The 14,721-nt window shown below is 43.4% G+C and overlaps 1 protein-coding gene across 24 annotated transcripts in view; it reads left to right on the top strand.

Moving 5' to 3' along the window:
- The window catches only part of Ncoa2 (nuclear receptor coactivator 2), a 235,123-nt gene that overhangs the window by 202,476 nt on the left and 17,926 nt on the right, over positions 1–14,721 (top strand). For 17 of the 24 annotated variants that reach the window (NM_008678.3, XM_030252088.1, XM_030252087.1 and 14 more), the window contains 4 exons: positions 4,646–4,856; positions 6,650–6,856; positions 9,464–9,679; positions 11,462–11,591. In NM_008678.3, the coding sequence (NP_032704.2) occupies positions 4,646–4,856; positions 6,650–6,856; positions 9,464–9,679; positions 11,462–11,591 (764 nt within the window). The remainder of the gene's footprint in view (positions 1–4,645; positions 4,857–6,649; positions 6,857–9,463; positions 9,680–11,461; positions 11,592–14,721) is intronic. The other 7 variants (NM_001302702.1, XM_011238361.3, XM_030252095.1 and 4 more) reach the window with 1 other exon arrangement.

Here is a 14,721-nt window from a genome sequence, read left to right as displayed (position 1 = left end):
AGTTACCACAGGAAGCATGCTTTACCTAAATTTAGATCCATTATGAGGAGAAGAAAACTCAATTGTTTCACCTCTTGCTCACCTTCTGTTCCCTAAGGATGGTCTCCTCACCTTTCATTTCAGAGGAATGCAGTAATTATTTAGTAAACATGCACACATAGCAAGCCTGGATTGCAATGGACTGTCTTGTTATTTTGACTCAAAAAAAAAAAAAAAAAAAAAAAAGACCTGAGAGCCTGAGTGTGTGTAATGCATTACTGACTTTGTAAGGTCAGGGAGTACAGTGCACTTCAGCAGCACAGTGTTACTCTACTAAAAATGACATAGTTTTACCAGGCAGAGCATTCAAACAAGACATTTCTAACGCCATTTCCTAGCCAACAGGAAACAAACTGACAGAAACATTGCCAGTGTGTTTACTGCTCTAAGTCACGTGCTTATTTCCACAATGGAGCATTGCTGGTACTCGGCCAGCCAATACTTTTGGCTCCTGCTTTCTTTGAGGACTTGGAACGGTCTCCCATTGCTTAACTCCATTAGAAAAGCCATGTTAAGCTGGTAGTCACCAGACACTCCCTCCAGATACTATAGAATTCCTTCACAGGTCTGTACCAAGCAAATGGTATGATGCTATAGTTTTTATTTAAAATGTTTTCAAAAGCTACTTTTTAATTTATTAGATTACTCATGTATTTCTGTATTCGGAGAACAAGTTGATTTTTGACTCATGAAAATAATTATAACACTAAAAAGAAAAATTAAAGAAATGAAGTCTATTTTTCATTTTGTAGAACTTAAAAAAAAACAAAAAACTTTCTGACTCATTTTCTGCCAGAAATAGTTGAAACTAACTACTGAAATTGATGTGGCTAGTTTGAGCATTCAAATAGATGCCTAAGTGAGACTCTGAAGTGTCTACAAGGCATTTTAAAGAAAGGCACTGATCTCTCTGTCTTGCAAAGACACTGCCTAACAGAGTGCAAGGATCAGAAGAACATCAGTGAGATGTAAGCTCCAGAGCTGTAGAACACATCTTCCTTCAGAAACATCTAATTATCACACTTCAGCCCTTCCAGAGCGTGCGCGAACACTAAGGGAAGTATTAAAATCAATCTGCCTGAGGGTTATAAGCCATGCTGAAATCTATCTCCTATAGAAATATTTAAACTTAGGCCAGACATGGTGGTGTGCTCCTGCAATCCCAACATTCTAGAGCTGAGAGAGAATTGTAAATTCCAGGTCAACCTTACCTCAGGATAAGAAAAGTTAAACTGATAACAAATTAATGATAAATGCATATTCCAAAAATTGACAAGGAATAAATTCAGACAAAGCAATGTCTCTAAAAGTTCCTGGTGCATCTTGAAATGTAACCTGAGTGAGTTCAGATAGTGCCTGGAGCTCTGAGCCTGTAGAAGCAGGCTGCCCATAGCAAAGCGCTGCCGAGCTCTCAGATTTGCTGCTTCTCAAGTCAACGTTGCTGCTGCTAACTTTTCCTCCCTCCCTTTCTTCCTTTCCTGTTCTGGACATTGAACCCAAGGCCTCTTAAAAGCCTCATGACTGAATTACGCTCTCACTCACATAGGTAGCTGGTAAAGCTGTAAATGGGAGTAATCAGAATGTGAAAGTCAGTTTAAGACATTTCTTTTAAAGAAAAACAAAATTAAGCCGGGCGTGGTGGCGCATGCCTTTAATCCCAGCACTTGGGAGGCAGAGGCAGGCGGATTTCTGAGTTCGAGGCCAGCCTGGTCTACAAAGTGAGTTCCAGGACAGCCAAGGCTACACAGAGAAACCCTGTCTCGAAAAACCAAAAAAAAAAAAAAGAAAAACAAAATTAGGATGAGAGGGAGAAGGTAACTCAGGCCACATCACACAAAGCTGGTTTTGTCCCTAGCACTGCATGAATACATAAATAAAAACTTTACATTGAGTAAATATATATATGTGTATATATATATATATATATATATATATATATATATATATATATATATGCACACACACATATATATACTGATTATGAAATTTTTTACTTAGAAATTATTTGAGCTGGACATTTTCCACATCCCTGTAGTCCCAATGCTTTGAGGGTTAGGGTAGGAAGACCAAGAGGTAAAAGCTGGACTCTGCTCCATAGCAAGTGGAAAACCAGCCTGGGTCCCTGACTCATAATTTTTTCTCATATAAATTGATTTTAGTTACTCATATAGCTTAACACATATGTATTAAACATTATATGTGCCTGTAATGTTAAAATGTATGTCAAGTGTCAAGTATTTACATGTATATATATATACTTAAATTAATATGTTACACAGAATTACACAAACAACAAAAGAAGAACTACGGCCAGATGTGATTTAGTGCCAGCACTCAGGAGTCAGAAGTAGGCAGTTAGGTCTATGTAGTGTTCCAGCACAGCCAGCAAGAGCCACAGAGCCTCTAGGAAGGGAGGGTAAGAAGGAAAGGAAAGACCAGGCATGATACAGTGTGCCTAGAATCCCAGCTCCCGGGAGGCAGACAGTATAATACTTCAAGTTCGAGGCCATTCTGGGCGACACAGTGACCTCTGTCTCCAAAATGTCTTTTTAAAAAACCTTGTTAGTTGTGATTAAGGTGGTTTATAATTTTGATAGTGGACTGTAACGGGGAAAGCATTCTGTCATGGCTCAGATTGGAGGCAAACTCAAGTGCATCTATTAAGAAAACACATAGACACTTCTGGCTTTGCTTACATGAGCCTGTTTTCTATAATTTTCATCAGGGGCAATCTGCCAGGTTTTGTCAGAGACAGACTGTCATTTACTTCAGCTATCTTCCTCACCTGCACACTGAGCTTTAAATGTCCTCAGGCTAGGGCATCATTGCCATAGGACACTACTTCAAAGACCAGTGGTAGCTCGCTGAAGCCCTGTTCTTACCACAGAAGCATAGGAAACACTCTTCTGAGGACTCGGGAAGCTGTGGGAATTTCTGTTTTAGTTTTAATGATGACTGACCACCACCCACACCCTTCAGGTCTCACTGTCGATGGGCCTGTCAGTCACAGCTGATCCACAGTGTGCAAGGCTTCCCTTGCTCAGGAACTTTCAGGGCCACGTCTCTTGCCTGAACCTCTCCCATAGAAAGCTTGTTGTCCTGTTGCAAATAGGTGACACAGGAATGTTCTTCTTGTTTTAAGAGTACATGAAGAATTTTCTGGAAAGGAGTGGCTAAGTTCACTGCTGAAGTAGCTACCTCTGAAAAGACTCAAGTAAAATGTCACTTCAACAGGGAACTTCCTAACTTGACAGGCTCAGTTGGCAAAGGCGTTTGTCATTGTCATGCCTGGTGATCCGAGCTCTGTCCCTTAGACTCGCGTGGGGAAGAGAGAATCGGCACCCACAGGTCCTCCTCGGATGTTCACACACACGAAGGAATGAGTGGACTTTTCTTATTAGAAAGACACGGTAGACTACACAGAAGCACACTCCTATAATTTGCACATGAGCGAATCCATTAGAAGTCGTTGCCAGTTTCACGTGGACTCAGATACTTTTGTTCAGTTTTGAAACCATCTCCCTCTAGCCCAGAATAGCCTACAGCTCACTGTAGCTCAGGCTGGCTTTAGCCTCAAGTGCTGGGATTCAGGCATGATCACACTTGTTTGACCACTTTCCTGTGTAATTGAAATCTATGATCTTAAATGCTAGCACCCTGATAGGTTATACCCAAAAGAATGCCAGTGAAGTCATTCTAGCTCTTAGACAAAAAAAAAAAAAAAAAGTAGGCAATATAATATAGTGGTCATACTTAGGTTATTAATCAGTATTGGTAATTGGAATTGAATTCAAGAAATGATTTGAAGAAACTGGCGCATATGAAATCAAATGAATACACGCTATGCTTGGCATCAGCCGGTGGTGGCACACGCACGCCTTTAACCCCAGCACTCGGGAGGCAGAGGCAGGTGAAACTCTGAGTTCAAGGCCAGCCTGGTCTGCAGATCAAGTTCCAGGACAGAAACCTGTCTCAAAAAACAAAGAGGGGGTAGGGGGAGCTAGTTAGGTCATCTAAGCTGGTTAATAAGAAAGCTACTGACATTCAAACCTAAAATAAAAGCAAGCAAAAAGCACATTTCAAGTTGAAAAAGCAAGACTTAGCTAGTCCATGAATATTTGAAGCTTATTTTACAGCCAACTCACACAGACAAGGGAAATAGCCATGGTTATTTGTACCATATTCTACACCAGCTTTATTGTTATTATTTCTTAAGAAAAAAAATGAAACCTAGATCCAAACTGTAAGTCATGGTCCAATTATAAGTAATTGGATATAATCTTTCATAATTAATGGGGTGGTTCAAATAAAATAAAGGGACTACATAAACTGCTAGTGAGTTGCAAGGTGGGAAACAGCTTCCTTTTTTTAAGTCGGCCATGCCTAGTTTCTAAGGGAGGGAGTCATGGTCCTCGGTGGATTCAGTTACGAGAGATGGTTGGCCCATCATTAGGCCTTACATTTGCACATACCTGCTTTTTTTTTCCTTTTTAAACTTGGCTGGGATGCCCTGTGTGATGGTTGGGTCTGTACTCGCCAATGGCCAGGGTTGGGGTCCCCTCTTGCAGCATGGACCTGGATGTACACTTCTGTTTGTTAACTGCAGCCTGGCAGCGAGCTGGACAACTTGGAAGAGATTTTGGATGATTTGCAGAACAGTCAGTTACCACAGCTTTTCCCAGACACAAGGCCAGGAGCTCCTACTGGGTCAGTTGACAAGCAAGCCATCATCAATGACCTCATGCAACTCACAGCTGACAGCAGTCCCGTCCCACCTGCCGGAGCCCAGAAGGCAGCACTGCGCATGTCACAGAGCAGTAAGTATGCACTCTAACCCCATCAGAGACCAACTCAAGGCTGCCAGAGTCCTGGTCTGTCCGGCAGCTTACCGCCATAGTTTCCTTTGGAGAGGAAAATTCAAACCAGGCATGGTTACTGCATGCCTGTAATCCCAGACATGAGGCTGAGGCAGGAGGATGGTGAGAGTTCAAGGGCAACCTGAGCTACATAGTGAGACCCTGTCTCAAAAAGTTTTAATTGTTCACAAAAAGGGTGCTCACGGTCAAATGCCTTATGCCATTGACTCTGATAGAATATTTTGCGATTTCAGTTTTGTGTGAAAGGACGGTTTTAGTTTACAGAAAGACAAGTCTTCAGTGCTGGTAAACAAAAGCACCACTTCCACCTCAGGAGAGCACCAACGCCATGCCTAGCAGCGCTCTCAAGTCTGGAAAAGCGAACCTCAGCCAAGTCACAGATAACTACCTTTAGAAACTACGTCCTTCCTTGCATGGTTCCTGACCATTCTGGAAAGGGGTAAAGGAAAGTAAGATGAAGTTTTATTTGACCTGGGCAAATCACAAAGCTAAAGAATAAGAGACTAGCCCGGCATGGTGGTGCACGCCTTTAATCCCAGCACTCGGGAGGCAGAGGCAAGCGGATTTCTGAGTTCGAGGTCAGCCTGGTCTACAAAGTGAGTTCCAGGACAGCCAGGGCTACACAGAGAAACCCTGTCTTAAAAAAAAAAAAAAAAAAAAAATGAGAGACTGAGGTAAGCTAGTACTTTTTAACCCAGAGAGGAGCAAAGAACACGGTGGGGGCTCGCAGCTCGCAGCTACACTCGCTCAGGAGCCCCAGGGACCCTGAAATGGTGAGCTGAGCCGTAGGAAGGCAGGCCTGGGAGAGGCAAGCAATGTCCATTCCCAGCCTGGTTTTTCTGAATGGTTTTTCTCTACCATAGGTTTTTGAAAAGTCTTCTTTCTTCTAACTGCTAGTGCAGTCTATGCTTATAAAACTAAAAGAAAGTAAAGTCTTGATATGACTAATAAATTAGCCCTGTAAGTTAGTGTGTATAGCATTGAGTGTTTTAATAACATTGTTATAAAATTACAGGTCATCTACTTGACACTAGATTACTGCTCAGTACACAGTCAATTCTTGTGAACTAACCATCAAAACCATTTCAAATCTAAATAGTGCCTGGAGTTAAAGCCATACTGCTAGTCATAGGCTACAATGGAGTTTTGTTTCAGGTGACACTCAACAGTTTTAACTTCTAGTGGAAGTATCTACTTCTAACTTATTCTAAACCTTGAGCCCAGTTAAGAAATAATGTAACATCCAAACCACATGTGTGTAGGCTGCTGCTGCATGCAAGAGATGTTTATAGGCTCCTTACTGTAGAAATAAGAACTCCTGAAGCAGACAAGTGCATACCAAATTTAAGGGGAGATCTTATCAAAAGAAACAAAAAAAAAAATGGGAAACAGAAAAAGACCACCCACCAACGTGTGAATAGTATAACATGAACACTATCATATTAATGTACGATAATGGTTTAGTTAGCAAAAAACTTTTCAATGCTACAATTCCTGGAGAGAAAACATGGTACTTTTTTTTACATCCCCTTTTTGCAAGGCCATTGAGAGTTATATAATACCAACCAGGGTGCTGCATATGTTTTCTGTAGTTGTCTTTCATGGAGAGAGTTACCAAAGATGTGCATCTTTGTCATGCTACAGGAGACATTTTCCCTAAACACTACTTACTGTTAATATTCTTTTTCATTGTCCTTTATTAACCTTCAATTTTTCATTTGTTCTTTCCTTAGCTTTTAATAACCCACGACCAGGGCAACTGGGCAGGTTATTGCCAAACCAGAACTTACCACTTGACATCACTTTGCAAAGCCCAACTGGTGCTGGACCTTTCCCACCAATCAGAAACAGTAGCCCCTACTCAGTGATACCTCAGCCAGGAATGATGGGTAACCAAGGGATGCTAGGAAGCCAAGGAAACTTAGGGAACAATAGCACAGGTAAGGGCTCAGCGGTACTGCTGCTTACTGGCGGGTTGTGTAATTTAACAATGTGTTCGTCCACATCAAAATGGTAGAACTTGACCATGGGCTTGTTAGAAACCTCACGGATCCCCTGTGAGGGTGGCCTTGGGAAGCCACTCCATCAAGCTGACCAAGTCATTCCTCAGCTGCTGCTTTGAGGAAGTTCCTGATCTCGGTCTTCTTGTCTAGCCTTGCTGCATTTCCATCCCAACTGCTGGTCTGAACTTGGAAGAATATATGCAAAATAAACCAAAACTGGTGCTTGTTAGTCCATAGATATCTGCTGAAAACTCCAAAAACAGATTGATGGTTTTGGAATGGGAGTTTAAAATTCTACCATTCTTCCACAATTCTAGATCCTTTTTCCACTTAGGAAAAAAAAAAAAAAAAGAAGTAAAAGTGAGGAGCTTTTTGCCTGTGTTGCCACGTTTCCACTGTATGCTCAGCCATGCAGGACGGCTGCTGGAGGACCACTTGAGCCACAGACTTTGTTGTGTTTTGTTTTATTGGCTTTTGTGTTCTGGTTTCTTAACCTTAATGCATTTTAACAGCTTCAAGTCAGGGCACAGTTAAATGAGCACACTGGTTTGAAGTCACACCAATCAGGCGGCTTCCTGGAGATTGGAGAAGCTGCCTGTAATCTAGCTGGAGCTTGACCTGATAGTTTTCCAGTGTCCTCCCCCATATTTCCTAAGTGGTACATCTTCCCGCCACAGCGGCATAGAATTCAGAATGAGCTCACAGTGCGGGCCGTGGAGTGGCATTTGTTACGCGTCTGGGAGAGTGCTGGCTTCCTAAGGAAGAGCTGGCTGTAGCTTTCTTTCCTTGTCTCAGTGATGTGTTAGAGACTTGGGCACCCTATCAATACATTACCATTTTCGTTCACTGAAGATCAGAGCACTGCTCAAGGGGAAGTGATGGATGCTGCATTTCTGATTGCTAAGAGCGAATTCATGGGAAGTGTGAGCTATAGTGTGTCGGTTTATTCATTCAACAGATACTCACCCCTGCCTAATTACACACCTGTACTGACTCCCTCATTAAATTACAGATCCCTGAAAACAGTGCCATATTCACTCCATTACTCTTAAATAAAAGCACGACTCATAGATATATTGGTGATGAGAAACTCTTTAAAGAAAAGTAGCAGATGAGTGACTAGGAGTCGCTCCCTATCGGTGAATACAATGCTTACACTGTTGAAGTCTTGTATAGGACCTTGGGACCATGGGGACGGCCTCTGCATGTCCCAGAACCTAGTAGTGCCCAGGCTGTCAGGATCACATGGTATAAAGACCAGCACCATAGGGAACAGTGTCCATTCTTGCTGCACTGATACTGTTGAGTTTCAGGTGACTTCACCCTCCTCCTCTCGTCTTATTATGCTATTTAAATAGGTTGTTTTGAAACTAAAATGCCTTTCCACTTATCCACTTATAGATAAAATATAAATGGTTTTAAATATGTCTTAATATTGCAGTTTTTAACCCTAACTAATCACCCTTCTCCTTTTAACATCTCAGCACATCCCTCATTTCACACATGAGGAAACACCCATGTTCCATCTACATGTTCATTATACCAAATTTGCTTAACCGAAATAAAGTAATCTAAAGCAAGCCATAAATTTGAAAGCAAATCTTTATATCCCCTGTATCACGTTTCAGAACAAAGAGATGTTTCTGAGGCTTCTTCTTCAGTATGTCTTAGGCAGTGTTTGGCCACTGCCGTCACCTAGAGCCTGGACACTAATAGAACAGACCCTGAGTCCTGCCTGGTCATGTTGAGTTCTCATTGTTCCGTGTGATCAGATGCCAAGTGTAGATTTCCCTCACGCCTCTGCTAGCCCATTCTGCATCGGTGTGGCCTGGAATGCAGTGCTTCAGGAGGGTGGGACCCTTTGCTCAGGCACTGTGTCAGGAAAGTCTTTAACTTCCTGAGTGCTTAGAGGCTACCCTTGGTAAATTTTGAAATTTACTAAATTTTTTTTTTTGATGGAAGTTGTTGCTGAAGTATCCTGTCCATGCAGACGTATGCCTGTGGTGGGGCAGCTTCACTTGATGGTCACCCAGCGAACATGTCTGCATGCTCCAGAAGTGTAGCAGGCGCCGACCCCCTGAAAGGATGAGGATGCTCAGCTCTCTCTCGCAAAAGCTTTGCAGGATAGTCTCTGACTGGGGTCGATAATTTTGGGATTGATTATCAGTTCTTACCTTGTTCCTCCTCACCTTACCTCATCTCACCTCCCTTTTGGAAAGTAGAGCTCTGACGTATACGTCAGCTAATGTGATTCACTTCCTGAGGAAGGAAGTTGGGGTTATCCACTTGCCGCAGTGCCTGTTCTAATAAGTACATATGGGAACAGTTTTAACAGCTCTTCTGAGCAGATGCATGCTGTGAAAACTGTAGTAATCACCAACTCTTAGTTCTTAGCCCAGGGCCCACATCTGCCCTGGGGGAGTGTTTGCTGTTGAGCCAACTGCAGGTTACAGTCATGGTCTGAGTCTTGTAGGTAGGTCTGGCATGCGTGCATATGCTGTTTTCAATGTCTGCGTCTCTCAGTTTCCTCTGTCTTGGATGCAGGAATGATTGGCAGCAGCACTTCCCGGCCCAGCATGCCTTCTGGGGAATGGGCACCACAGAGTCCAGCTGTGAGAGTCACTTGTGCTGCTACCACTGGTGCCATGAACCGACCAGTCCAAGGAGGCATGATTCGGAACCCAACAGCCAGCATCCCCATGCGAGCCAACAGCCAGCCTGGCCAAAGACAGATGCTTCAGTCTCAGGTCATGAACATAGGTAAGGCTCCTTCCCTGCTGCCCTTACCCCGTGGTCCTTCAGGATGTGCAGTCCTCAATGGCATTTGCTAAAACCCTGTTAAATCATGGACTGATTACCTAATTTTAATTTGGAAGCAAAATACATTAAAATGTCACATTATAAATGCCACATATATAAAATGTCACATATATATGCATGTATATGGTAGTTTAAAGGCAACGAAATAGTTTGGTTGTACAGCCTCTATGTGGTCATCCTAAACCACTAATGCCCTCAGGCAGGCTGTGAAGTCAGCGTCTCCCTCAGCCTCATTGATAGTGCGACCACTCAAGAACATGACACAGCACCCAAGCATCTCTAGCATTCTAGCTGGAGGCAGTTCACATGTCACGGAAATGAATTTTTTGTGTACACTCCACAAAACCTTCATCATAGCTGCCTATAGCTGAAGGCCTGGAAGGAGGCAGGAAGTGAGTCCTGAGACAAGGGCTTCCTCTTCAGGTAAGTGAAAGTGCCTGAGTTGATGTGGTAGTGGTACACTCGAACACATTGACACCTACAGGATGCTGCACCTGAAGTCATGAGTTGTATGTATGATGAATGAATCATCAGGAAACTTGTTACTACATATTGATGTACACACTTAGAATCCTGAGCCTTGGGAGGTCCAGGCAAGAGTTCAGCATCCTCAGCTCCTTAGCAAGTCTGAGGCCTGACTGAGCTGAACAAGGCCCTGTCTCAAGGGAAAAAGATCAGTTGCCTATACAGCTCCTACTTGATATTATTTGTAACCGTAGACATAGGACTTAAATCTTAAACATTAGCTCAATTCTAAAAAGTCTGTGTGTGTAAACTTTTGTGTTAGATATTGCCCAGGAAGTGCTAATTCATTCCCAGGAAAATGCAAGATTGTTTTGACAGAAGAGCAGGCCTCTTGCCAGAACTTTGAATCAGGTTTCTTCCATAGGTGTTGAAGTGCTGTGTGTGTGTTGACTCAGTATTTCTGAGAGTGACATTTATAATTAATTACATTTCTACATATATGCTCATGGTAGTAGGTGGAAAATTAAGCTGAGACATGAGTAAGATGTTTATAAAAGTGACAGTAAGAGGTCTTGCATAAATATTTAATTTATTCCCCATCTTGCTGATAGTTTGGAACTCCCAGTACAGCTCTGTAAGATTTAGTATGTAGCTGAATTTCTCTAGTGGTAAGTACAGTCAATAAATCGGAATTTGCCCAATACAACATTGCCTGTTATGGATGTCCAGTCAATGGATAATAAAATAAAACAATTAGAAAGCTCATGTGCATTAGAGCCACAAAAAGAGAACGCTGTGTATCTGAGTGTGTGTCCTGTGGGAGAGCTAAGACTTGTGAAAGTACTGGTGCAGGTGATCTGCTCCCTGGTGCCTTGCAGCTTGTCTCTGCAGCCTTACATGTTTGCACCATATTGCAGGGAAGAAGGGAGTTGGAGGTTCTGCTAACTCACATGTGCATGTTTATGATTTTTTTTAAAAAATGAGTTAGCATTTTCAATATTTTCCATACAAACAAAAGCTTTAAGTAAGAGACCAGATATCCTGCTGTCACTACTGACCTAGACGTGCCCTAAGTTGGGCGGTATTAGCCTTGTGTTCATCACTTGTATTTGTACCTCACACCAGAGCTGCATCCAACTCTGCATTTTCTATCAACCAACAATTTTATTTGCTATTACACAGTAAACCTGTGCTTTCTAAATTATAAGATTCAAAAATTTAGGTCTTTCTTCTCTTTTTTTTTCCTCCCTCTTTCAGGCCCTTCTGAGTTAGAGATGAACATGGGAGGACCTCAGTATAATCAACAGCAGGCCCCTCCGAACCAAACTGCCCCGTGGCCTGAGAGCATCCTGCCTATAGACCAGGCATCGTTTGCCAGCCAGAACAGGTAAGTCCAGGCCCCCGGAGAGCTAGAAGAGCATTAGCTCATGGCTCCTGGCTCCCAGAGTTGTTTCACATGTACGCTGGGTGAATCCCTTCGGAATGGATGATACCTGCCCAGTCATCCTTTCTTCAGACCGAGTCATCTGCTAGGCTCAGCGTGAAAGAAAGGTGCAGAACTCGGCATGACCTGAGCACACCTTTAAACACCGGCAGCTTAGTTGGGAAAATGATATGTTTGAACTGCTAATCGCTATTAGGCAGCAGTGTAGATGCTGTATACAGTATAGATGCTGTAAGGGGAGGAATCAGTAGCTCATCCGGCAAGGCTGACAGAGAAGGTTTCAGAGTCTTGGGGGAAGTGCACAGGCATAGCAGCCTAGTGCATATGGCCGGCCACACAGCACCATGTTCCATCGGGGGTTACATGGTACGTGTAGGGTAACAGGGAATGATCTTATTTTGAATTGTGTTTATTTTACCACAGTTTACAAAAAATAGAAAGGGAGGGGGGGTCCATGGTCTAGCTAGGTAAGTCCTCCTCCCTCGTCAAAAAAGCTTCTTTGCAACAGAGACCATTGTAAAAAAGAATCCCAGCCAGGCGTGGTGGCACACGCCTTTAGTCCCAGCACTTGGGAGGCAGAGGCAGGCGGATTTCTGAGTTCAAGGTCAGCCTGGTCTACAGAGTGAGTCCCAGGACAGCCAGGGCTACACAGAGAAACCCTGTCTTGGAAAAAAAAAAAAAAGAAAAGAAAGAAAAAAATCACAAACAATCAAAATGATGGTTGTAGAGCCCTATTTCAATGATACATCTGTAAAACACACCCATACCTAAGGCTCAGGGAACATTGTGAAGGAAGGGATGGGCAGGATATAATATCCAGACAGCCATGGAGAGACTAGTGACATCTGAAGGCTGCACCCATGAAGTCTCACCGCATGACAAGGATAACAATAAACACTCCATAGTGGATGGAGGAATGCCCACGAGGCCTCAGTCCTACATAAGAGCTGCGGGCCACTAAGGAATGCTGGGAGGGAGGAACAGTCCTCCTCAGAGAAGAGCACACCAATTGGTTATCAATACCAAGTGGTCAGCCCTGAACACATGCACATGCAAGTGTAGCATTATATAGGCTAAGCAGGTCATACTTACACACACACACACACATACACACATATGTGCCTGTAACAACAACAAATGAAAAAGGAAGCTCTGAATTTGAGCTGAGCTGGGAGAGGTATATGGAAGGCTTGAAGGAAGAAATAATGTATTGCAGTTGGAGCTAGGAAGATAACACAGTTGATCAAGTGCTTGCTTCACTAACATGAAAACCTGAGTTCAGGTCCAGAACATATTGAAAAGCCAGTGATGGTGGCCCACATTGTAACCTAAGCACTGCAGAGGCAGAGGCAAGAGGATCTACAGGGCCCAGGGGCCAGCTGCTCTAGAGTAAGCAGTAGGCACAGAGGGGATGGGAGAAAGAGAGAGGGGGGGAGGAGAGAGGAGAGAGAGAGGAGAGAAGAGGAGAGGGAGAGAAAGAGAGAGAGAGAGAGAATGAGAATGAGAGGAGAGAGATCTCCCAACACTTAGGACAGCCGGGGCTACACAGAGAAACCCTGTTTCAAAAAAAAAAACCAAAACTGAAAACCAAAACCGCCGGGGCCTAGCAAACACAGAAGTGGATGCTCACAGTCAGCTAATGAATGGATCACAAGGTCCCCAATGGAGGAGCTAGAGAAAGTACCCAAGGAGCTAAAGGGAACTGCAGCCCTATAGGTGGAACAACATTATGAACTAACCAGTACCCCGGAGCTCTTGACTCTAGCTGCATATGTATCAAAAGATGGCCTAGTCGGCCATCACTGGAAAGAGAGGCCCATATAAAGGCAAACTTTATATGCCCCAGTACAGGGGAATGCCAGGGCCAAAAAGGGGGAGTAGGTGGGGAGGGGAGTGGGGGTGGGTGGGTATGGGGGACTTTTTGGTATAGCATTGGAAATGTAAATGAGCTAAATACCTAATAAAAAATGAAAAAGAAAAAAGAAAACCAAAACCAAACTTGCAGTCCTTCTGCATGGGCCTCCGAGAGCTGGGATCACAGGTGTGTGCTGCACACTGGGCTGTAGTAAATCATTGTGAATGGGTGTGTCTAGAAGACTCCTGCCACTGTTTACACACTGCATTATGTGTTTTCAGTTCTTTGTTGAAATATGACAGTATGTCAGACCTTCTCTCTATTTCATCCACACATTGTCGTCCTGTGTGTGTGTGTGCGTGCGTGCGAGCGTGCGTGCGTGCGTGCGTGCGTGCATGTTGGGAAGCAGAGTCAGATGGATCTCTAACTTCAAAGCTACATAGTGAGTCCTGTGCACTAGGCTGTAGTGCCCAGGGACTTCCTCCAAGACTCTGCTGGAGGAGCTTCTGAAACATGCAACTGGGCTGCATAGTGAGACCCTGTCTCAGAAAAAGCACAAACAACACAACACAAAACAGTATTTTATTATTCAGTGTACGTGTCTAACTTGGGCATCTGTTTTCTGTTGTAAGTACTGGGTTGCTGCAGGGTTAAGAATTTATTCTCAGAAAAGATGATTCCTTCTACTGTCACTGTTTGAAATTAATTGTTGGTTTAGGTGCTCAGCAGGACACCATGTTCAGTTCTAAGTCAGAGTAACACATTAGACTGCCTAAGAAAACACAGTAGACTGAACTGGGTCAGGGCCAGACAACTCTGTCCCTTGATACATTGATTGCCACTTGTTTAAGAATGAGCTTTCTGGGGTGTGAGCATGCCTCACCTGGCACATAGGATGCCCTGGGTTCAATTCCCAGTACCACACACAATAAAACGTAAGCTAGCTTCTCTGTAAAACTGTGTGTTCTCCACAGGATTCCATAGTAGGTCTACAGCACAAAGCTGACTTTGGTGAAGTGCTGGCATTATGTCCCCTCTCAGGGTTGCAGTGACTAGAAGATCCTCTAATCTGGTAACTTAATTATAATGTTAGATACCATAGAAATGGCAGCTTAGTGTCAAGATCACATATTGCCTTATAGCAATTACATTAGAAGGTTTGAGATTCCCTTCTAATTCCTGAGGGCTAACAGGTAAACTTCTTCGGAGTTTTGGTAA

Source organism: Mus musculus, chromosome 1, assembly GCF_000001635.26.
Source record: "Mus musculus strain C57BL/6J chromosome 1, GRCm38.p6 C57BL/6J".
Lineage (NCBI taxonomy): Eukaryota > Metazoa > Chordata > Mammalia > Rodentia > Muridae > Mus > Mus musculus.
This window is presented reverse-complemented; position numbering and strand designations above follow the sequence as displayed.